Genomic DNA, 23,909 nt, shown 5'->3' with positions numbered 1-23,909 from the left:
CTAATCAGAAGAATTTGCATTGTGACAAGTGACAAATGCTAACTTACTTTTTTCTACTGTGATTTCCTTTTAGGTTTGATGAACTTGTAAAAAAATTCAAAGTTGAATATCATGCTGGTGGCTCTACCCAGAATTCAATTAAAGTGGCCCAGGTTGGTTAATTATTTTAAAGGTGATAAAGAAATGGATTCAGAATGATTCTAGACTTTTGGTCATTGTGCATAATTATTCCAATCTATATTTTGTTGCTATAGAATATTTCTGTTGGTTTTGAATGTTTATTATTCATTTACATTTCTTAATTTCTTGTGGAATCCTTTGATTATTATTTTATATTTCATGTTATTGATTTGTAGAAATTCTGCATGTTTTATAGATAGTATTCTTTTTTATTCTATAAATTCGAAGTATTCCTTATTTGTCGTTTGTACTTTAACTCTGCTTATCATGTCTTTTACTTTGCCAGAGTTCTTAATTTTTTTTTAATATAGTTAAACTTTATGGCTTCTGCATTTCATATAATACTTAGAATGGAATTCTTACAAGATACTATAAGTTTTCTTGTTGTATATATAAATACATATATACCTATATATCTACACAGTTGGATGTATGTATGTGTAAATTTATGTATCTGTGTCTATATCTATATACGTCTTCCAGAGGGTACTTGGATAAACTCATTTTGACATATACTCTACAAGTTACCAGCGTGACCTAATTTTAAGTGGGAGCGTTAGTGTTCTATATAAAGTTTCAATTATGAAGGACATGAAAAAGCTTTACAAACTTCTGGTTCTTACCTCTACGATTTGTAAACTAGCTCAAAATCCAACTAACTGTAGTCAAAGGTCACCTCTGATAGACTCAGGTCATTTTGATTTTTTTTATTGATTAATGCTTTCCCTTTGAATTTTAATTATGGGCCAGAGAAGTGGAAAATTGACAAACAAAGGTTGAACAATTTCTGGTTTTTTTAACTAACTTTTATTAGATTTAGACATATACTGTAATTATCCTGCATACTTCCAAAGCTCAAATTTAATCATAGTATTAAAATATTGTAGGTTGTAAAATATTGTGTGCAGTGGCCTGAGGAGATGAGGTCTATGTATTTGTCAGCTGATTTTTTTGTTTGTTTGTTTAACATTCCGGTGGTCACTTTGTGAGCTCAGGTTAATGGAAAAAAGACAGTTTACTTCTGTATTAGTTTTCTCAGGCTGCCATAACAAAATACCACTGACTGGTTAGTTTCAACAACAGAAATTTATTTTATTACAGTTTTGGAGGCTGGTGCCATCTAAGATGAAGGTACTGTCAGGTCTGGTTTCTGGTGAGGCTTCCTTCCTGTCTTGTAGATGGCTGCCTTCTCACTGTGTCCTCATGTGGGGGTGGGGTGGTAGAGGGAGTGTTCGGTTCTCCAGGAACCAAATCAACTGTATCTTAGTCTTGGATTTTCCAGCCTCCAAAAAAATTTTTTTTGTTGTTCAAGCCATCCAGTCTATAATATTTTGTTATGGCAGCCTGGGCAGACTAAGACAAGTTATATACCCAAAAGAATTGAAAGCAGGGTGTGGTAGACATACGTGTAAACCCACGTTCATAGCAGCATTATATTCACAATAGCTAAAATGTGGAAGCAACCCAAATGTCCTTCAGTGAATGAATGGATAAACAAAATGTGGTATATGCACACAATGGTATATTTTTCAACCTTAAAAAATAAGGAAATTCTACCACATACTACAATATGGGTGAATCTTGAACATATATACTAAGTGAAATTACCCAGTCACGGAAGGACTAATGATGATGATTCCAGTTATATGAGGTACCTAGGTTAGTCAAATTCATAGAGATGGGAAGTAGAATGGTGGTTGCCAGGAGTTGTGGGAAGGGGAGATGAAGAGTTACTGCTTAATGGGCATAGCGTTTCAGTTTTACAAGATGAAAAGAGTTGTAGAGATAAATAGTGGTGATGGTTGTACAACAATGCAAATGTACTGTATGCTTTAAAATGATTAAAAAGGTAAATTTTGTATATGTCTGTTTTACTACATTTAAAAAATAAATCAAAAATAGATTATAGAAATGCTTCAAAAGGGAGTGGTATCAACTTGATCCAAGTTACGGATTTCATTTGTTTATTCAATAATCAGTGAGGCGACATAACAAGTCAAAAGCATGGGCTTGCTCTTGGGGCCATGGGAGTCCATTAGAACTGGGTTTGAGTTCACGCTTTGTCACTTTATTGGCTATGAAAGCATGAACAACTTTTATGGGCCTTTCACCTGTAAATGGAGGTTAATGCTTATTGCAGGTGGAAGTTGTAAGGATTTATGAGATAATGAATGTTTTAAAAAATTATGCTTCTTTTTGTTTTAATTAATTAATTTTTTGGAGGGGGCTGTGTTGGTCTTCATTGCTGCACGCAGGCTTTCTCCAGTTGCGGTGAGCAGGGGCTACTCTTCATTGCAGTGCACAGGCTTCTCATTGCAGTGGCTTCTCTTGTTGCAGAGCACGGCCTCTAGGCACATGGGCTTCAGTAGTTGTAGCACGTGGGCTCAGCAATTGTGGCTTGCGGGCTCTAGAGTGCCAGCTCAGCAGTTGTGACGCATGGGCTTAGTTGCTCTGTGGCATGTGGGAGCTTCCCTGACTAGGGCTCGAACTCGTGTCCCCTGCATTGGCAGGCAAACTCTTAACCACTGCACCACCAGGGAAGTCCCTATCCTACTATTCAAAAGAAAGTTTGGAAAGGGCTTTTTTCCCCCCATTTTTCTGAATTTTCTTCATCTTAACAGAATGTAAATTTACCCATTCATGGACAGAACAACCAGTTTTTTGGCTCTCATTCACTTAAAAATACTTATTTCAATCTAGTCTTCAGTTGAACATCTTGTTTGGGTTTTTAGTTCCCCTACTATTTTGAGAGGGCTTTTCTTTTACATCTGATTGATGATTCAACTACATAATTGCCCAGTTATAATTTATGACTAGGGTAACCACAGAGTTTTGAAAAACATTCCTTTAGAAGTACTTTTCTTTAGAAGGAGAATTCTTCAGATTTTCCTTGGCAGTCATTAATAGGAAGAACTGATTCCTTTGTACATAAAGCAGATATTTGTTGGGCATCTGCTATGTGCTAGTAATTGTGCTAGGTAGTAGCTGGTAACATAAGCTATGTCATCTAAATTTTAAGTAAAATGTGATAAAATATTCAGAGCCTTAGAGTGAACAATCTTGATATAATCTTGCTTGAATCTATTGTGGTGAATGAATGAAGTTGAGCTTTACACTGTTTAGAAAGTCTAGCCCAGGACAGCACATCCGGGAAGGTTCTTGTTTTTGTTTTCTGTTAATGCACTTGATTGGTTGATTTGGGGCTTTTGTCTTCTTTTCTTATTCATTTGTGTTCTCCTTCACCTCTGAGAACAACTGGATTACAGTCTTCCATTTTCTCTATCACTCTAGGTTACTGAAGAAGCAAATACTGGACAACAAATACCAGTTCAGTGTAGCTACACTAACTGAATGTATGCTAGGTGCTGTGAACTGTAGATCTAAAGTTAGGGCCAAGAATAAGATTAAGAACTCAATCATCATCGAAGTATTCATAAACCGATTTTTTAAGATTTTTTTTTGATGTGGACCATTTTTAAAGTTTTTACTGAATTTGTTACAATATTGCTTTTGTTTTATGTTTTGGTTTATTGGCTGTAAGGCATGTGGGATCTTAGCTCCCAGACCAGGGATCGAACCTGCACCCCCTGCATTGGAAGGCAAACTCTTAACCACTGGACCACCAGGGAAGTCCCCATAAACCATTTAATTCTATATGTTTTTCGTTGGCATATGCCATCTGTAATATGTGTTTTTTGTTACAGGTATTTTGAAAATAATTCAGTTCATCTGTAAAGACAAGAAGAATAACAATATAGATGAAATTCATAGATAGTAACCTGGTAGGTTTTAAGATTGAGGCAAAACTCATAGGATATTTTAAATATAGATAGTAAATAAACAAGTAGCTTGGGAAACAGGCAAAGTTGATACAATTTGTTAAATATAAATAGCAAGTAAGTTTATAACCTGTAAGACTGCTAAAGACAGCATAAAGAAAAACTGTGTTGTAATAAACAAGAGTAATACTGATACATAGAAAGAGATGGAAAGACAGTATTATGTTCATATACCACTAGGCTCACCTCTCCAAAGATCATTCATTAGTGAAACTTACTATGTTCTCATTCTAACCCCCACATGCATATAACTCAGGAAAGGCAAATAAAGCCATGGCTGTTCAGGCTCTTTTCCAAAGTGTTCCTGATTTTTACTATCTCCCAGGGACTCCTGTCTGTGGGCCCCCTTGCTCAAACTGTGGCCTTGTTCTCATAATGATACCACCATCATCAGGGAAGGCAGATGAGGTGAAAAGCAGATAATGTTTGAACATTCAGGCAGTGTGGTCCTTATACTTGTTTGCACCCTGTGTGTTAACTTACTCCAACTCTCTCCTTTGCTTCTTGTGTGTTTTAAATGGATACATCTGTGATTTAAGCATCTTAATTTGGTTGGTAGGCCCTTTCCGTTCTATGTCCTCTGGGATAGTTTGCTTATGTATGTATTGATACTTGTAGTCTACCAGGCTTTAAGATAATTTCCCCACATCACACCAGGTTTAGATCGATTTTTCCTTGTTCGGTAGTTTAACAACACTAACTCTCATGGTAGCTATGGAAAAATATGCTGAAACATTGAAAGAGAATGTTACTTCGCAAAAATCATCACCTCTGTGAAAGAAGAACTGGAAGTCATATGAAGAGTAAAGGTTAACATTGACAATGTAGAGCTCATTCTGTCAGATCTTACCAACAATAATACTTTGATATATCAAGTGATGTGACAAATCATGTCAACAAGAAAATGTTCCCATTAGCCCTTAGATAATTTAATTTGTTAAAACATGTTTTTGAAGATTTTAATGAAACCACAGGCAACATAAAACAGTATTGTTGATATCATGTCCAAATATAATTTCTCGACTTTTCTCATCTACGTATTTGACAGACAGTGCAAATTTAAATTTTGACAAATTCTATTCAGTGTAAATTATTAATGAAAATAAAGATTTTATCTTCTAAATATCCTGCACACCTTGTATACAACACTGCTTAAAAAAGGGAAGTGATTTGCTTACCTATGATATTGATGCTTTCATAGTGAACGTTTTTCGTCACTTTTCAGTTTTTTAAAGAAGAGCAGATGCACTTAATGTGATTTTTGACTTTTAAAAAATGGAAGGAGATAGCCTCCTTGGACATGTGCCTAAAAGATGGCTATAATTGTTGCTGGACTCAGAAAATATGTCCTGCAGAATAATATTTTTAGAATGTGAGACAAGAAGAATGTCCTTATCTAATGTGGCAATACATTGAAGATGAGAATGCAGAGAAACTTTACAGTAAAACAAAAATTTATATGCCATTTCTCCAAAAGTGTTTGATGATATTTAAAGAGGCCATAAGGAGGCTAGGAAAAACTCATATAACAAACAAATGACTCATTTTTGTGTAATATGACTGCTTTATATCTCAAGAGGGGGAAAAGTTCGCTATAGAAGGGCAGCCAACTTAAATAGGGCTTTCTCAATGTCTTTATTAAAACTGTAAGTTACTTGGAATCCAACTTTGATAACAGAAATTGCAATCACCATTGTGGTTTGGATGTTTTGAAATAATGTTCATTTTAGGCATGGATAGTATATGTAATGAATCTATAAATGCAAAGGACATGATTAAATAAGCAGTTGGAATACCAAAACAAGCATTTAGATAGATTCAAGGTAGATGAATATTTTGTACAGCCAGAAACTAATTCTTGTATATCTAAATGCCTACTATTGCTAGTAAATAAAATCCTAAGTATTCCATGTTCAAATGCATTTGTTGAAAGAATATTTAGCTTGATGTCATCATGTTGGACTGACACCAAGAATGTGGAGATAACAGCAGAGCCATAAGTCAAAGTGAAATTTACTTTTAACTATATTCAGTTTTACCACACATTAAAGAAGGTGTCCTATGGTTTTAATCAGTTCAGAGAAGTATTATTGGAAAGGAAACACACAGAGTTAAAATATTCTTTTATTTCATGGACAAAAAGGAACACGTCATTGTTATTTTTTTCTAAATTTTGGTAACATCTGTTTAATCCGACTGTACTTACTCTTCTTTTTAAAAATCTTATATTTATGTACATTAAGAACATACAGTATGGCCTATAGAAATTTAAATACATAATAAAGAGTTTTAAAAAGTTAAATAAGTTGCTATATTTATTTAAACAAAAGAAATGATTGTTATATTTTCCCATACATATACTGTTTAGTTAGTCCTTCTTTTAATTATTACTAATTGCCACTTGTTAATTATTCATATTGTTTGATTTAAATAACAGCACTTATGTAACAGAAAAGGAAATAATACAGAGTAGTATATAATTTCAATTAAGTACTGAAATAATAACCATGGACTGGGTGACTTAAACAAGAGAAATTAATTTTCTCAGGGATCAAGGAAGCTTAGAAGTCTAAGATCAAGGTGTTGGCTACTTTGGTTTCTTCAGGGTCCTTTCTTCTCTTACTGCTTCTTCAAATATTTGTCCTTCTGTGCATACCCTTCGTGTCTCTCTGTGTGTTCCTGTTAACACAGAGAGAGGTGTCTTCTTATAAAGACACCAGTTAGATTGGATTAGGGCCTAACATAAATGCTTCATTTTAACTTAATGACTCCTTTAAAGCCCCAATCTCCAAATATAGTTGCATTCTGAAATCTTGGAGGTTCGGGCTTCAACATATGAGTTTTGGGAGGACAGAGTTATTAGTCCATGACAAGTACTCATTTGTTTATATTTTTTTATTGGTAGTATACCATTTTGATTCCCATCTTCTTTACTTTTTTGTATGTGTTTTAGTTATTTTCTTGGTTAATTTGGGGATTACAATTAACATTCTAAACTTATAGCAACCTAGTTTGAATAGTACCAGCTTAGTTTCAATGACATAAACACTGTGCCCCCTCCATCCTTCTCCTTTATATTGTTGTTGTCCCTGATTATATCTTTATACATTGTGTGCTCATTAACACAGATTTATAATGATTGTATAATTCATTTTACCTTTTAAATCCTCTAGGAATAAAAGAGGAGTTGCAGACCAAAAGTGTGGTAATACTGGCTTTTTTTTTTTTTTTTTGCCTTAGAATTCTTCATTTATTTTCTTCTTCGGGGACTACTTGGCCATTTTAAAGGCACATCAAGTTTTTCTTTTTTTTTTTTTTTAACGTCTTTACTGGAGTATATAATTGCTTTACAATGGTGTGTTAGTTTCTGCTTTATAACAAAGGGAATCAGTTATACATATACATGTGTCCCCATATCTCTTCCCTCTTGTGTCTCCCTCCCTCCCACCCTCCCTATCCCACCCCTCTAGATGGACACAAAGCACTGAGCTGATCTCCCTGTGCTATGCAGCTGCTCCCCACTAGCTATCTATTTTATGTTTGGTGTAGTGTATATATGTCTCTGCCACTCTCTCACTGTGTCCCAGCTTACCCTTACTCCTCCCCATGTCCTCAAATCCATTCTCTAGTAGGTCTGCGTCTTTATTCCCGTCTTGCCCCTAGGTTCTTCATGACTTTTTTTTTTTTTTGATTCCATATATATGTGTTAGCATACGGTATTTGTTTTTCTCTTTCTGACTTACTTCACTCTGTTCAGCCACTATGGAGAACAGTATGGAGGTTCCTTAAAAAACTACAAATAGAACTACCATACGACCCAGCAGTCCCACTACTGGGCATATACCCTGAGAAAACCATAATTCAAAAAGAGTCATATACCAAAATGTTCATTGCAGCTCTGTTTACAATAGCCAGGATATGAAAGCAACCTAAGTGTCCATCAACAGATGAATGGATAAAGAAGATGTGGCACATATATACAATACTGGCTTTTATATTTTCCTATGTAGTTACCTTATCACTGTTCTTTATTTCTTGTTATGTTTTTAGGTTACTGTCTAGTGTCCTTTCATTTCAGTCTGTAGGACTACTTTTAGCATTTTTTGTAGGGCAGGTCTGCTATTAACAACCTCCTTAAGCTTTTGTGTTTTATCTGGGAATGTCTTAATTTATCCTTTATTTTTATTTATTTATGTATTGGCTGTGCTGCGCAGCTTGCGGGATCTCAGGTCCCCAACCAGGGATTGAACCTGGGCCACAGCAGTGAAAGCCTGGAATCCTAACCACTGGGCCACCAGGGAACTCCCTATCCTTTACTCTTAAAGGATAGTTTTGCCAGATGTAGAATTCTTGGTTGATAGTTCTTTTATTACTTGAAACATGTCATAGCATTGCCTTCTGGCTTGCATGGTTTCTGATGAGAAATCAGCTTGCTTGCTTGCTTGCTTGTTTGTTTGTTTATATATGTATGTATGGCTGCATTGGGTCTTTGTTGCTGCACACGGGCTTTCTCTAGTTGCAGCGAGCGGGAGCTACTGTGTTGCAGTGCAGGGGCTTCTTGCTGCGGTGGCTTCTCGTTACGGAGCATGGGCTCTAGGCACATGGGCTTCAGTAGTTGTGGCACGCGGGCTTCAGTAGTTGTGGCGCACAGGCTTAGTTGCTCTGTGGCATGTGGGATCTTCCTGGACCAGGGCTCGAACCCATGTCCCCTGCATTGGCAGGCGAATTCTTAACCACTGGCGCCACCAGGGAAGCCCAAGAAATATTATTAATATTATCGAGGACCCCTTATTCTTGAGAAATTGCTTCTCTCAGCTTTTAAGATTCTTTCTCTATCTTTTGATAATTTAGTCAAGTCTTGGTGTGAATCTCTTTGGGTTTATTCTCCTTGGAGTTCATTGAGCTTCTTGGATGTGTAGGTTTATGTATTTCATCAATTTGGGAATTTTTTGGCCGTATGTTTTCAAATATCTTTTTCTGCTCCTTTCTCTCTTCTGCAATTCCTACAGTACATATGTTGGTGTACTTGATAGGGTTTTGTTTGTTTATTTTTGTTTTAATGCTTCTTTGGAAAGAGTTTGGAGCTGCATACCCCATCAAGTTGCTCCATAATTATCATTATATATGTATTTTTTGGTCTGTTATATTTGTTCCTGTGTTGGGATTCTAAAAAGTTGGTCACTCTGTTTTAAGGCCAGTGGCCTATTGTTTTCTATTCATATGCTGGGCTATTGGTTTTCATAAACCTTACCTACTTAACTTATTCGTATTACCTCTTTGCAGTCTTTATTTTATACTATTGTGTACTCTCTCAACCTTTAGAGCCTCATAACAGACTGTGTGGTAGGAAAAAAGATGTGATCTCATTTTAATGAAAAGGATTCTGATTAAATAAGGTAGATAAAAATGCCATGGTTGGTAACTAAGCAGATCAGAATTAGAACCCAGATCTTCTAACTGGAAACTTCTGATTGCTCTCCTTACTGGAGATTTCTCTCTCTTCCTTAGTGGACTTCAGTTTTGACTTGTCCATATATGTTAGATTTGAATAGCGTTACACATACTCTCTCCACTTTTTACAGTCTGCTTCAATTTGGGAAGAATTGGAGGTTGTCAGAGAGAATCAAGTAGCCATCATTTTTAATACAGTTCTAATTAAACCAGCTCTTCCCTTCATGCTTCTGAGGGACAGCAGTTTTTTTGGTGTTTAGATATCTTTTTGCTCCATGGCAGTATATGCTTTTTTCTGACTCATATTTTTCAGAAGACTCATGACCAGCTACATGTGGTATTCCTATATTGTGTTAAGTTATATAAGTTCACTATTAAGTTTCCTGCAAATTGATTTACTGATCCTTCTAATGTTCTATACCTGTTAAAAATTAGTCATTTTTGCATGTGTTCTGGGCATCTAATCAAATATTTTAAGTGCCTTCTCAGTCTTTTTTACCTGAAGTATAAGTAGATCATCATTGGAATCAGTTATTTCTTCTTCCTCTCATCCCCCAAAGTATTGAGGCTATATGGATTTTTATGATTTGCTATTCAATAATAAAGAGTAATCATTTTCTTATTACTTTAATAACTGCCTTTTTTTCTAAATAAAGTATATTTTTCTTTCTCATTTAAAGCAAAGATCTTAGGGATAAAATAGTACTTCATTCTTTGCTGTAATTGAAATCATTTATTGAAAACTACTAAATGTGTATATGTTCCTTGCCAAATAGCCCTCTCTGCTCCATTTTTCTTCAGGAAGTAAAATATGTTCCTAATTAAAAATTTTCTTCTGTAATCATTTATATAAATTCATCAGTAATAGATTTGATTCTTTTCTTCAGATAAGTATTAAACGTTTCTCTTGGTCACTTGAATTCTTACATCCTTCTAATTCCTCACCTGGTTCTCTCATTATTGACTTTTCAATCTTTCTTTTTTCTTGTCTCTCTCACAGTTAGATAAGCCTCTATGTTTCACTTCTAGTGGAATTTTAACCAAGCTTTTGTTTTTAATGAAATTTTGAGAAAACTGTCTTGTGCCAGTATTTTTACGTTTTATACAGGATGGCTGTTGGGGTGTGTGGAGGGGGGAGGGGTGCTTTAATTGTTTTTTTCATACAAACATCATGTAATGAACCAGTTTTCAGAATTGTGTTTTAAAGTTTTCCCAAACTCTTTGTATATTGAGTACCTAAAAACATTTTTTATAAAGTTTATACAGTTATGTTTGAATGAATAGAAACATGTTCAACCCAGAATTGTAAAGTTATTTTAAGAACCATGTGGCATTTCCAATTAAGTCATAGTATTTAGAAATTAAAATTGATGAAAATTGAGAGCCTTATGTTTTCTTTTGTAGACATTTAAAAAAAACAGTTAATCTATGTGGCTTTTCTGTATGAATAAATATTATTCTGATTATCTTTTTATGACCTATTTCACCTGAAAAAACTATATAGAGATTAAAATGCATTTTAGTAGATATATCTCGGAATCTGGGAACAGTGCAGACTGCTTAGATCTAAAGAGAAGAAATGACATTGGAGTGATCAAAGAGAATTCTCCCTTCTAATGCCTTACACCTGGAACAGTTGCAGAACTGTCAATAGCACAACTACATTTATAAATATCAGAGCAGGATGTGGCAGACGGTGATACAACACAGAGTCTTGTCAAACCTTTATGTCACTAAAAAGGAGGTTCCTTTTAGTGCCAATTTTAAGATTAATGAATAATTTTAAGTAACTTAGGTCTTACAAAATAAAGTTGACTATTAAAATTGTGAATTTCTCTTTGCAATTGAAAATTTTAAGTATGAATTAACACCTCCCTTCTTTGGTAATCTTTTTCTTTGTTGAATAAGACTGTGAGAGATTTTAGTAGCTAAACTAAGGTGAAGAAAGTAGTGTTTTGTTTTCCTGAAGGATATTTTTAATGTGTTTGTGACATCGTTCTATGTTGTCAGATTCTTTAATGGAAAGCAAAACCTATAGTTTCTCTCTTCCTTCCTTATCTCCCCCTCCTCTTTTCTCTTTCCTTCTTCTTTTCATTCTGCTTTTTGTCCTTGAAGCCTTATTTTATGTCTTGTGTTAAGGGATTCTTTTGCCACTCTTAGTAAAACATGCTTTTAGTTTTGTCTCAGTAGTTAAGGTGTGCTTTGAGGTTGTATAGTATAAATCTACACCTACACGTCATAAACTATCCACTTTGTGAAAGAAAGCATACCTTTTACACTTATGAACCTTAATGTGGTACATTGTCCTGCAGTATGACATTAAACATGGGTACAGTTTCAGATTGTGTCTCTCCTGCCTAAGAGCAAAGCAACAAGTGCTTCAGTAAGGAAAACCACAAGTTGCAGAATCTTGTTTCATTCAGGGGATAAAATTCTTGCCTTGATTCCATTCCTTTTCATTCTATTTTGTAATTAGGTTTCAGGAACTTTTAAAAATAAATGTCTTGTTAATTAATATATTTATTTGAACTGAAAAATAAAGTCATCTCTTCTGGGAGAGAAAAATGTCTCATTTGTTAGGTTGGTTGGGCAATGAATATGGTGTTTGCCATTTAAATTACATAGTGGTACTGTCAACTACCATGTTTTTTAAGACAAACTTTTCTAGAGTATTTCTGTTTTCTTTGGTACTTTTGGCAATAATATACTTGAGAGAAAGTAAAAAACAAAATAGTCTAAATTTTAGCTTAGCACGGCGTAGTGGCTTAGGGAATGTGCTGTGCAATAAAAGCAAAGCTGGGGAAGTACAGACTTGGGCAAGTCATCTAACCTTTTTTTAATAGAATATGTTTTATTTATTTATTATTTATATTTTATTTATTTATTTGTTTTTTAAAATTTATTTCTGGCTGCGTTGGGTCTACGTTGCTAAGCTCAGGCTTTCTCTAGTTGCGACGAGCTGGGGCTACTCTTTGTTTTGGTGTGCTTCTCATTGCAGTAGCTTCTCCTGTTGCAGAGCACAGGCTTTAGGCATGCGGGCTTCAGTAGTTGCAGCACGTGGGCTCAGTAGTTGCGGCGCACGGGTTAGTTGCTCCGCGACATGTGGGATCTTCCTGGACCAGGGGTCAAACCCATGTCCCCTGAATTGGCAGGCGGCTTTGTAACCACTGCACAACCAGGGAAGTCCCAAGTCACCTAACCTTTTCAAGTTTCAGTTTCCTCTTCTGTAAAATGGGAATAATGATAGTACTTTTACAGGCTAACATTCTTAAAAGGGAAAATGGGACTCTCAGATATGAAATGAACATGTCACCAATTTTATTTAACTCTAATTAGTGTACAGGTGAGATGTTGCAATTTATTTAAAGGTGATTTCAAAGACTGGAGATACGTGTGGTCCATGAAATCAATCTATAAATATTACAAAACTGACTTTGGTGGGGTGGTGGATTTCATTTGTGTCTCTACAGGGCAGATTTTATTTTCTGATTTTTTTATAGGCAATAATTATTGCTATAAGTAATACACAATTTACAAACTCATAAAATAGCTTAAAGGTATATGCTTCATGATAGGGAAGAATAATTCTAATCCTTGTATTTTCACAGATTTTATTAAGAATAGTTGTTGAGTTGGTAACATAATTGTTTTCCCTTGTTAGCCTATTGCTATAATTTATTATTTTAATATTTTTCCTTCTTTTATTAGTTTTGTATTCATTAAAATATAAGCATCATGAGGGCAGGCACTTTGTTTTGTTCCCTGCTGTGTGTCCTCAACATCTCCAATAATCTCTGTGACTTGGAAGACTTTCAGTGAACATATTTTGAGTGATTGAAGTGATTAATAGATATAACCCGATATGAGAAAGTTGTATTTTTCTTTACTGCTCGATTCTCTGGTTTGTATTAATTTTATTTAGTATTTTGACAGGGCAAAAGCATAATTTCTGTACAAGCATAGGTATTTATTTTAATCTAATTATTGAATTTTTTTCTTTTAATGTCATGCGTTGGTATATTTTGACAGCGATATAAACAAAGTTTATAATGAAGAGTATAATCTTTGGAGGCAAAGATCTGGATTCTAGACCTGGTTCTTCTCTGAGTTGCCGTCAACTCTTTGAGCAGTAGTAGTTTCTTCACAAGTAAAATGAGATGATAACTCAAAACACTGTAACCTTGTAGTTTATTAAGAGAATTAAATGTAATACAAATAAATTACCTAGGAAGGTTCATGGCACGTAGTAAATGATCAAAAAAGCTTACCTGTGCTGTTAAACTATTATTATTTTAGTTGGGTTTGATTTTTGGTGTGTTATTTCATGGAGGTGTAAAAGTTTATATTTATTCTGTAAAAGTAGTCATTTCAATAGTGTCCTAAAAATCTGTGCTTACATATACAGTTAGTTATATAACTAGCTCTGATTTGAAGGACTCACACGTGTAATTTAATACAATGGTGATTTGTCACAAAAATAATAGATACGATAAAGGAAAATGTGGGACCCTAATGAATAACCTTTTATAAGCTGGTATTCAAGATGTTTACATTCTTTTTAATACATGCTCTCATAAGATATTCACCTTACTGAATAAAATAACATTGTGATTGTGACTTGGAACAATGAACAACTTAGCTAACTTCTGAGGCTTAAATCAAAGGTTTGAATTTTGCTTAACAATACATTTTGTGCTATATAAATAAGAAATTTTAAAGTATTTGATAATCATTTAAGGTTCCCCATTAAGCCCTGAATTTAGTTGATAATATCCAAGACAAAGCATATAGGAAAATGATTTTTTTTAAATTTTAAGTTGGGTATTATCGCAAAATGTTCTTGATTCCACTGGAAGAAATTCAAATTATGTAAAAGAAAATGTTTCAGACAGTTTTTATTGTAACAGTTCTTTATGAATAGGCTCTTGAATATAACAGCTTATTGATAAAAATTTTGAATTTGTAAATGAATCAGGCATCTGTCTTAAATCTTAGGAAATTGCTCTTCATTCTTCATAGATATAGTCTGCATATTGTAGTTCACCATCAACTTTTGGAATCTATAATAATGATTTGTCAAATTGAGAATCTGTGATATTACTTTCCAGGTTCTACTAATTTGCCTGCTAGTCATCTTTAACTGTTAGAAAGTGAGCCAAAATGCTGGCTTCTTAGGTACTATCCTGTGCATTGCTGCTTATAGGTGACCAAATACTGAGAACCCCCATTCCCCACTTCTTGTCTTTTGTTTTCCCCCTCAGAGGCATTGTTGCCATGCATTAAGAGCCAGTAACTTCCTATTTTCTAAGTTTATTTCTGTACCAGTCAATATTCTTATTCCATCTTTGGCATTTTCAGGAGCATGTATTCACATTGATTTATAAAGTTATTTAAATATGTACCTGTTTAATATTTATATTATTAGGAAATGAAAGGCCTGATCTTCTGTTAATGAAATTTGAAATAAGTGTAAGGTAAATAGGATGAGGTATGTTTTCTCTTTTTGAAATTAAACTATGTGTATGTTTGGCCCTAAAGATAAATATGTATTCATGTAGACACAGAGTTTGTGGGGTAAAATGAAGAATTGACCTAAGGAACCTTATCTCATTTCTACTGTCCTACCTGGATCCCTCCCATGTAAAGCATTTAGAATCCAGTAGGCAGTGATACAATCCTTGGCCTCATTTTCATAGACCTTACTTGGTAGTAATTGCTGTCCATCCCATCACGACAGCTATAATTTCCTTCTTTCACAAAGTCTCTACGTGAAAATTAACAGCTATGCAGTGGGCTTTTCAAATAAGGGAGAAGAAGATTGGAGGGATGGGTGGAAGTGACCATTGATAAGCTCTGTTCTTGGTAGGCGTAGCTGGTTGATTGCATGTGGTGTCTAGTTAAATTGAAGAACTTTGCCATTTACTGTTTGTGTATTTAGAAGTGATTTAACAACATGTATCAGAAAACTATGAAAATTTTGAGGATTTAAAAATTTGAGATCTGGCAGAATAAGAAACTTAGAGAGGTTTGATTTATTTTTCCCCCTAATAATCTGCTTATTATTTATTCCTCCACAGAGCCCCCTTCCCCCCCACACACCCATACCCCCCCATGTCCCCCCCTCCGACACTGAGGAGGTTGTTTGGAATGGGTTACAAGCTGGGGCCTGGAGTCTTGAAACCTGAGGCACCCTCTTCCATCATTTTGTGGCTTAGGTGGGGGTATTGTCCAGGCAGAACTGGTGTCTCCATTTGGATACTGCAGAAGGAAGGGGAACCTAGGCACACCCGTAAAGGTGGCCATACCCAGGAGTTGATTGGCAGGCTGGAAGACAAATTTTCTCGATAAAGGCACTTTTACCTCAGTTGTGGGCTGGGAGGAATTATTTTGATGGCAGTGTTATTTGCAGGTTACTGAGAGAAATGAAGGGAGTTCACCTACATTGGGCCATCTGCAGGGTCAGTAGGGGCTGCTGTATGTCTTTGCTGCCGCAAGGGGAAGGTAATGTAGGCATCGTAGCCAAAGAGGCATGCAGGGATTAGGCCCAGTACCCCTGCGATGATTTTGGAGTGGTTTCCTCTCTCAACAAGCACAACAATGGAGGTGATCAGGTAGAGGATGACCGCTACGAGAGTTCGGAAGAAATCACTCCAAGGCCAGTTGATGATCTGTAGCTTGGTGTGCAGGTCACACATGTAGACGACAAAGAAGAGAGCAGCAAAGATCATCTCTATCACCGACAAGGAGGAGTATCCTGATGTCGAGGCACCGAAGCAGATCAGAATCACCAGGCACAATATAATTTCAGCAAACAGAATTCCCGGTCGGGTGTGTGAGAATTTGGATCAGGCGGTCCGGCAGCCGGGGGCCAAGAGGCGCTCGGAATCCGCCATCGCGTAGACCGGAGTCCTGAGAGGCGCGGAGGATCTGCTCACTTGTGGGTTCGAGGACCGTGCACACCCAGACATCTTGCCCGCCATCTGACCGGGAAGGGGGCCCCAGGGCAAAGGGAGAGGTTTGATTTTATGAAAGCAGTACCAGTTATAGTCTTTTATGAAGATGGCATATAATTTATGCAAATATGAACAATTAAATAATGTGTTTCATTAGATAGATCAGATTACTTTCAGTTATGTTCAGAATAGTAATTATTCGTATTTACAGACCACTAGGGATTTGTGCCTTATGTAACAGTTGTCACCTTCTCTCTCTCTTTTTTTTAAAAATAAATTTATTTATTTTTGGCTGCATTGGGTCTTTGTTGCTTTGCACAGGTTTCTCTAGTTGCGGCACACGGGTTTCTTGTTGCGGTGGCTTTTCGCTGCGGAGCATGGGTTCTAGGTGCACGGGCTTCAGTAGTTATGGCACACAGGCTGAGTACTTGTGGCTTGGGGGTTCTAGAGCGCAGGCTCAGTAGTTGTGGCTCACGGGCTTAGTTGCTCCACAGCATGTGGGATCTTCCCTGACCAGGGCTCAAACCTGTGTTCTCTGCATTGGCAGGTGGATGCTTAACCACTGCACCACCAGGGAATTCCTGTCACCTTCTGTTGTATTAAAAATTGAATGAAATGTTCATCAGGTAGACTAATACAACTCACATAGGAAAGTAATATTTGAACCATGTGATTTATCTAAAAATACTGGAGAACTAAAAAGTAATATCTCTGTGAAGCATTCATGTAAATGTGTCATTTGTCTGAAATGGTGAAAGTCTAAGTATATAGAGCAGTACTTTAAATTATTTAGAGTAGGTCATTTTCCCTTCCCCAAACTTATAGATTTAATACTACCCTGAGGAAAATTATACTAAATGTGAAAGATTGTAGTCAGTAATAATGTAGTCAGTGTTGCATTTTTTTTAAAGCAAGAACTATCAATTCTTAACCATCTCTTTTAGGCCTCTATGGGATGAAGGTTAATTTTATAGCAGCAGTGACTACAAGTAATGTACATTGCTGAGGACATGTACAAAGCTGACTTGATAGGGCTCGTACTTTTGGAGCGACTGTATAGTAGGTGGAAGCAGCCACCTCAGCCTTTGGGCTCTTCTGTGTTGTAATCAAACCTTTCATGTAGGAAGTTGTGGCAGGTTGATACTTCACCCTCATACCCCCTTATTGTAGGGTTTCTTAACATTTTTTAAATGGTTTTAATTGTTAAACTTAGAACATATTTTAGAAAATTGAAATGTAAAGAAAAGAAATGACAGTAACCTCTTTTTTGTTTTCCAGTTGTATGTGAGTCTGTGTGTGTTTACATAGTTCTACAATTGGAGAACTTGGGGGAGAAAACAGTTTGCTTTGTTTTTTTAAAGTAAATTCAGTTTGTGTCATGTAGTTTTACAGAGCCACCAAAACACAATCTTAGGGAAAATAATGTAAAAAGATTATTCCAAATGAAGGAAAATGGGCTAAGAACAGTATATTTTTCTTGAATGTGGTGCTTAGTTCTGGGAACCATATATTTAGAATACATGACAAACTTCTCGTTGTAGATGACATTGGGCAAGTTTTCCTAGCCTTTCTGTGCCTCCGTTTGCTCATTTGTTTGTTTGTTTTGTTTTTTGTTTTCGGTATGCGGGCCTTGCACTGTTGTGGCCTCTCCCATTGCGGAGTGCAGGCTCCGGACGCGCAGGCTCAGCGGCCATGGCTCATGGGCCCAGCCGGTCTGCGGCCTATGGGATCTTCCCTGAATGGGGCACGAACCCGTGTCCCCTGCATTGGCAGGCGGATTCTCAACCACTGCACTACCAGGGAAGCCCTGCTCATTTGTACACTGTAAAATGCACACTGTACACTTGGTGTTGTGAGGGTGAAATGTAAAATAAAAAAAGGAAGAGTATGTACTACTAGGTAAGGTGCTGGCATATGAAATCGTTATCACAGATGTTATTAAACTTCAGTATCATCATCATCATTAAAGATCATGTGATTTAATTTCTCAGTGTTTTCACAACATATTTATATGAATAGGTGGTACACATTGATATATTGCACTGTTGAGAGCCATTTTCAAAATAGTCCTTTAGTTATACATTTATTAAATTGGTGCTCTACCTACTGTGACTTCTCAGAAGTGTAGTGTTATGGGTGGGATGTTACATAGAAATGTAGGGACTGAAGTATGTGTTGTCATTTCATAAAAGTTAAATCTCCCAGTACTCTCTGTTATCCTTTTGATTAATGATAAAAGTTTGTCAGGAATTCCCTGGTGGTCCAGTCATTAGGACTCGGAGCTTTCACTGCTGAGGTCCTGGGTTCAATCCCTGGTTGGGGAACTAAGTTCCCACAAAGCCGTGTGATGCAACCAAAAAAAAAAAAAAAAAAAAAGTTTGTCTTCCACAGAATTAAATGCATCTTTTAATTTAATTTTTTAATGTTACTCTGTTTGTATTTACCAAAATGCAATATGCATGTTTTGGTTTTTAAAGTATCTCTCTCAAGTTCTTTGACATTCTTTCATTTAAAAGCCTAATTTCCCTGTTGTTGAATATGCCCAGACTTAGTAACTTGCTTCTAACAAATAGAATGTGTTAGAATTGTGTGTGGCATTGATGATGGGCTGTTTCTGAGGCTAGGTATTGTTGCTTCCACATTATTTTCTTTTGGATACCCATAATAAAAAAGTCAACTGCTGTATCATGAGGACACTCAGTCAGCCTATGGAGAGGCCCTCATGACAACAAACTAAAGTTTTTTACCCGAGCACCAACATGCTAGCCATGTGCAGGAGCCAGCTCCAATCACCATAACCTAATGAGATACCCTCAGACACAACTGCTTTGCTAAACCACTCCCAAATTCCTGACCCATAAAAAAAACTATCTAATGTTATGTTTCTTATTTTAACTCACTGTGTTTGGCAGCAACAGATAACTAAGAGGCACAAAGTCCAAAATTTTAAAAGTACAAGAGTATGTAGGGAAAAGTAGATTTTCCTCTTGTGCCCATACTCTGCTCACCCAGTTCACATAGATATGATTCCCGTAACAAGTTTCTTGTGTTCTTCCAGAAATATTTTATTTCTTTACAGCTATGTGCATATCTATTAATGTGTATTTTCTACATATGTTATACTGTATATACAGTTTTGTATTTTTATTTTTTTTCTTAATAGTATATCTTGGAGATTGTTCCATACCAGTATGAAATAGATATGGCTAATTCTTTTTAATGGCTATAATGGTCCATTCTATGATAGTATTATAATTTTTAAAAAATAAATTTATTTATTTATTTTTGTCTGCGTTGGGTCTTTGTTGCTGTGCGGGGGTTTTCTCTAGCTGCGGTGAGCGGGGGCTATCCTTTGTTGCCGTGCGCAGGCTTCACATTGCGGTGGCTTCTCTTGTTGCGGAGCATGGGCTCTAGGTGCGTGGGCTTCAGTAGTTGTGGCATGTGGGCTGAGTAGTTGTGGCTCACAGGCTCAGTAGTTGTGGCACACGGGCTTAGTTGCTCCACGGCATGTGGGATTTTCCTAGACCAGGGCTTGAATCTGTGCCACCTGCATTGGCAGGCAGATTCTTAACCACTTTGCCACCAGGGAAGTCCCAGTATTATAATTTGTTTAATGAATCTCTTACTGTTTAACATTTAGATGGTTTACAAAGGTAGTTTAGGAGTACCTTAATATTCATGTTATTTTCCATCTGTATATCTTTTTTTTTTTCCTATGTGGGAGTTACATAGAAGGTTACATCTGAATAGGTTTTTTTGTTTTTGTTTTTTAACATTTATTTATTTGGCTGCGCCAGGTCTTAGTTGTGGCATGCAGGATCTTTAGTTGCAGCATGCAAACTCTTAGTTGCAGCATGTGGGATCTAGTTCCCTGACCAGGGATCGAACCTGGGCCCCCTGCATTAGGAGCGCAGAGTCTTAGCCACTGGACCACCAGGGAAATCCCTTCCATCTGTGTATGTTTATACCTTAGTCCTAGAAATAAGAATTGCAAGAATTGCTGGCTGAAAGAGCATAAGCATGGCAAATTTTTATACAAATTGTCAAATTTGTCCACATAAACATTTTACCAATTTTTATTTCTATCAGAACTGAATGCATATGTTTGTTTTAATACATCCTTACCAATTCAGAATATAATCAGGGTCTTCTTTATCAATATGATGTATCAAAAGTAAGATATCATTGAAAGTTTACATTTACATTTCTCTGGATGACATGAATTACTTGGATGGAGTGAACTATTTTCTGAGAGAAATAAATTAGCAAAATTCATTCTTAAAAGAGAAAAATCTGTGTGGTGTAATGCTCATATAAGAAATAGAACAGATTATCAAAGAGCCTCCTCTCCACAAGAGTAAAAATCCTAGGTGACTTCACTTGGCAAATACACCAGACTTGTGAACATCAGATTATTCTAAGATAATTAAACCATTGAGCAGCACAGGAGGAAAAAAAACCCTTCTAGATTCTTTTCTTTCAAGCTGGTTTCCCATTGATACCATAACCCAACAAGGATAGCAGAAAGAAAAATAAGCAAGCATAAAACTAAAAGTATAGATTAATACTATTTTTGACTGTTGTGAAAAAATGCCCAAATACAATATTTGGAAATAAATTTAGTGCCACATTAATAATTGTCAGTGACCAAGTTGAGAAGTTAATTCTGGAAATGCAAGGATGGTTCAGTGTTACAAAATCTGTAATTTGTTCTCATAGCAGTAAAACAAAAGAGAAATAGGACCTTCTATGGAGATGCTAAAACAACTTACATTAAAGAAAATAGATATATGTTTGCTTAGTAGAATTTGTCTCTCTCAACTCCAATGCCAGTATCATATTTTGTAGATAAAATAGGGAAATAAAATTAACACTACCTTTGTTGAGTCTGTTGTGGAAAACCCCAATAGAATGAAGTGAATACTGTTGTAAACAAAGAATTAATAAATTAGGTGGATTTAAAATTAAAATACTTAGGCACTTAAATTAATAGACGGGATTAAAAACTATAAACCTCATTTACAATAGCAAACAAAAAGATAAATACCTTTTGGACAGACATTGTTTTTATTCTGGTTTTCTGTAATCTCTCCCCCACCACACCCCCCTTTCATATTTCCTGTTTTTATTTAAGCATACTTTTTATTTCCTCTTATTTTTATTTCTATTTGTTTTCTGTCTATCCTTCCATTGCTATGTGACTTTATATATTCATTTCTTTGAGCTGTAAGAATAATTTAATACCAGAAACATTACAGATAGCAATATTACAATGCATACAGAAAATATAGTTAATATAATTTACTATTGTAGCTTACATCAAAAAGTAGAAAAATAAGCTAATTCTTGGGCTAATTTTTGTATTTTACAGATGCAGGGAAATGCCTGAATTTCAGTCTTATATACATGTGTTTTGAAAGTTTCGTATCATGCTTCTAGTTTTGAAAACCATTCTTTATTTTTATTTCTCAGAAATATGATACTCTAAAATAAATATATTGATAAATGATTATTTAAGCCATTCTACTTCAATTGAAGTAGGAAAGCCAGAATAATTTAATATCCCAGAAGAATAACAAAATAAAAATCAGTGGTAATTGTATGTAACATTAGCCTGTGTTTCTATTTCTTTAACTTTGAAATCGTTTGTTGCCTTTAGCTGGATCATATTTCTTGAGTTTTACTTTAATAGTAATTTTGCTAATGTAAAAATTTACTATATAATGTCATTAGTAATGTCATGCTCTATCAAGCTGATGCTCTCTTAAAAATTGTTGATGATAACAATATGAAATGAGGGAGGTATATGTAGTTATGAAAGACCTTAACATTACTGTGTATCTTTTTATTTAAGTGCAAAGTATACTCATTTTGTTTCTATCACCAGTATTTTTTTTTAATGGTATAAGCACAAAGAACTATATTATGATGGTGAGACTATGAAAAGGTAAATTTATGGTTAGCTTCCAAATCTGCTCTAGTGTTTATTACCATCTGGTCTCTTTGGAGACTATTATAACTATTCATGGGAGTGTTTTCAACACAAAAAAAGGATGTTTTGTGTATTGGCAGAAAGCAAAAAATACCAGTGGTTTAAACCATATGTGGTTTTCTTAGAATTAGGCAAGGGAAATGAACTGAAGAACTAATTGAGAATCATTAGTAGTTATGTGGTTTATCTCAATTTTGTCAGAATTCATTCATAAAGGACAAAATTAAGAAAAACTGAAGGTAGTAGAAGTACAACAATAACTCCATTTGGCATATTATTTTATTTTTGTTTTAATCAGTGAAATGTTAAGATGGCCTCAAATCTTGATGTAAATCTCAGAAATAAAATGAGGATTATATGTCAAATTTGAGGACTTCTTAAAAATAGAAACAAGGGCTTCCCTGGTGGCGCAGTGGTTGAGAATCTGCCTGCCGATGCAGGGGACACGGGTTCGTGCCCCGGTCCGGGAAGATCCCACATGCCGTGGAGCAGCTGGGCCCGTGAGCCATGGCCGCTGAGCCTGTGCGTCCAGAGCCTGTGCTCCGCAACGGGAAAGGCCACAACAGTGAGAGGCCTGCGTACCACACAAAAAAATAAAAATAAAATAAAATAATTATAGAGATGAACACTTGAAGAATGCCGTTATTAAAGGTATTTGTCTTGAATTTAATGCAAACATATTATTTTAAATAATTTTATGTGTGTCCTGGACTTATATCACTCTTAAGGAGTAGAAGTAGTTTTCAGTGTTTTAACCTTAAGTTGATTTAATAGTAAAAGGATAAAAAGAAATATCTTTTCACTTTTCCATTCTAAGAGTTGGAGAGAGGTCTAAAAAAATGAGATGACAAGTCAAAAAATTGAATTCATCTATTTTTATTCAGCAGTTTTAAACAAAAAATGCCTGGTGGGCTGGGAATATACAGGAAATTTAAATTTGTGATCAAGAATAAGAAATGCATTTGTGGTTTAAAAAAGAAATACCAGCATGTCACATTAAAGTTATGGTGTCTACAGTATTGTACAGTTAGCAGGAAAATGTATTACATCAGGGGGTATGTTGCACTTTAGAGAGCTAGTGTGGGGATGTGGATGAAGAGAATAACTCCATAGAAGGCATGACCATTAATAATCCAGTCAGAGAGGAAGAATTTTGCTGTCTCCCATGTAACGTAAAACAGATGTTACATTCTATTAAAAACCTTCTTAACTAGAATGAATGTTTAGATCACTGGTCAATAGGAGAAACATGAACAATGGCAATTTAATGATTTTGAAAATTTATTGTTTGTCAGTTAATATTGGTTGTAGGGAGGGTGAAGGGAAGCTTGCTAAATGTTATTGTATTTTGGATATCTTAATTTAGAAAGCTGAAAGGCAACAGTGAACTATGTTTTTAATTTATTTTACAAATTTAAGCTATTTTCTTTCTCAGAAATTGTTGTAAAAACCAAGAAATTTAGAAACTGAGTATGATTTAATAAATCTGAGTAG

The 23,909-nt window shown here is 35.5% G+C and overlaps 1 protein-coding gene, 1 non-coding gene and 1 pseudogene across 7 annotated transcripts in view; 1 reads left to right on the top strand and 2 right to left on the bottom strand.

Moving 5' to 3' along the window:
- Nucleotides 1-23,909, top strand: part of ADK (adenosine kinase) — a 499,563-nt gene that overhangs the window by 176,266 nt on the left and 299,388 nt on the right. For all 6 annotated transcript variants that reach the window (XM_059053172.2, XM_067025331.1, XM_059053175.2 and 3 more), the window contains exon 4: nucleotides 74-152. In XM_059053172.2, coding sequence (XP_058909155.1) covers nucleotides 74-152 — 79 coding nt within the window. The remainder of the gene's footprint in view (nucleotides 1-73; nucleotides 153-23,909) is intronic.
- LOC131750570 (proteolipid protein 2 pseudogene) lies at nucleotides 15,873-16,363 on the bottom strand (annotated as a pseudogene).
- Nucleotides 20,291-20,363, bottom strand: TRNAR-CCU (transfer RNA arginine (anticodon CCU)). Its single transcript has one exon. It is a non-coding gene; the product is annotated as a tRNA-Arg (tRNA).

This window comes from Kogia breviceps, chromosome 2, assembly GCF_026419965.1.
Source record: "Kogia breviceps isolate mKogBre1 chromosome 2, mKogBre1 haplotype 1, whole genome shotgun sequence".
NCBI lineage: Eukaryota > Metazoa > Chordata > Mammalia > Artiodactyla > Physeteridae > Kogia > Kogia breviceps.
The sequence above is the reverse complement of the archived record's forward strand: the minus strand, read 5'-3'. Positions and strand labels throughout refer to the sequence as shown.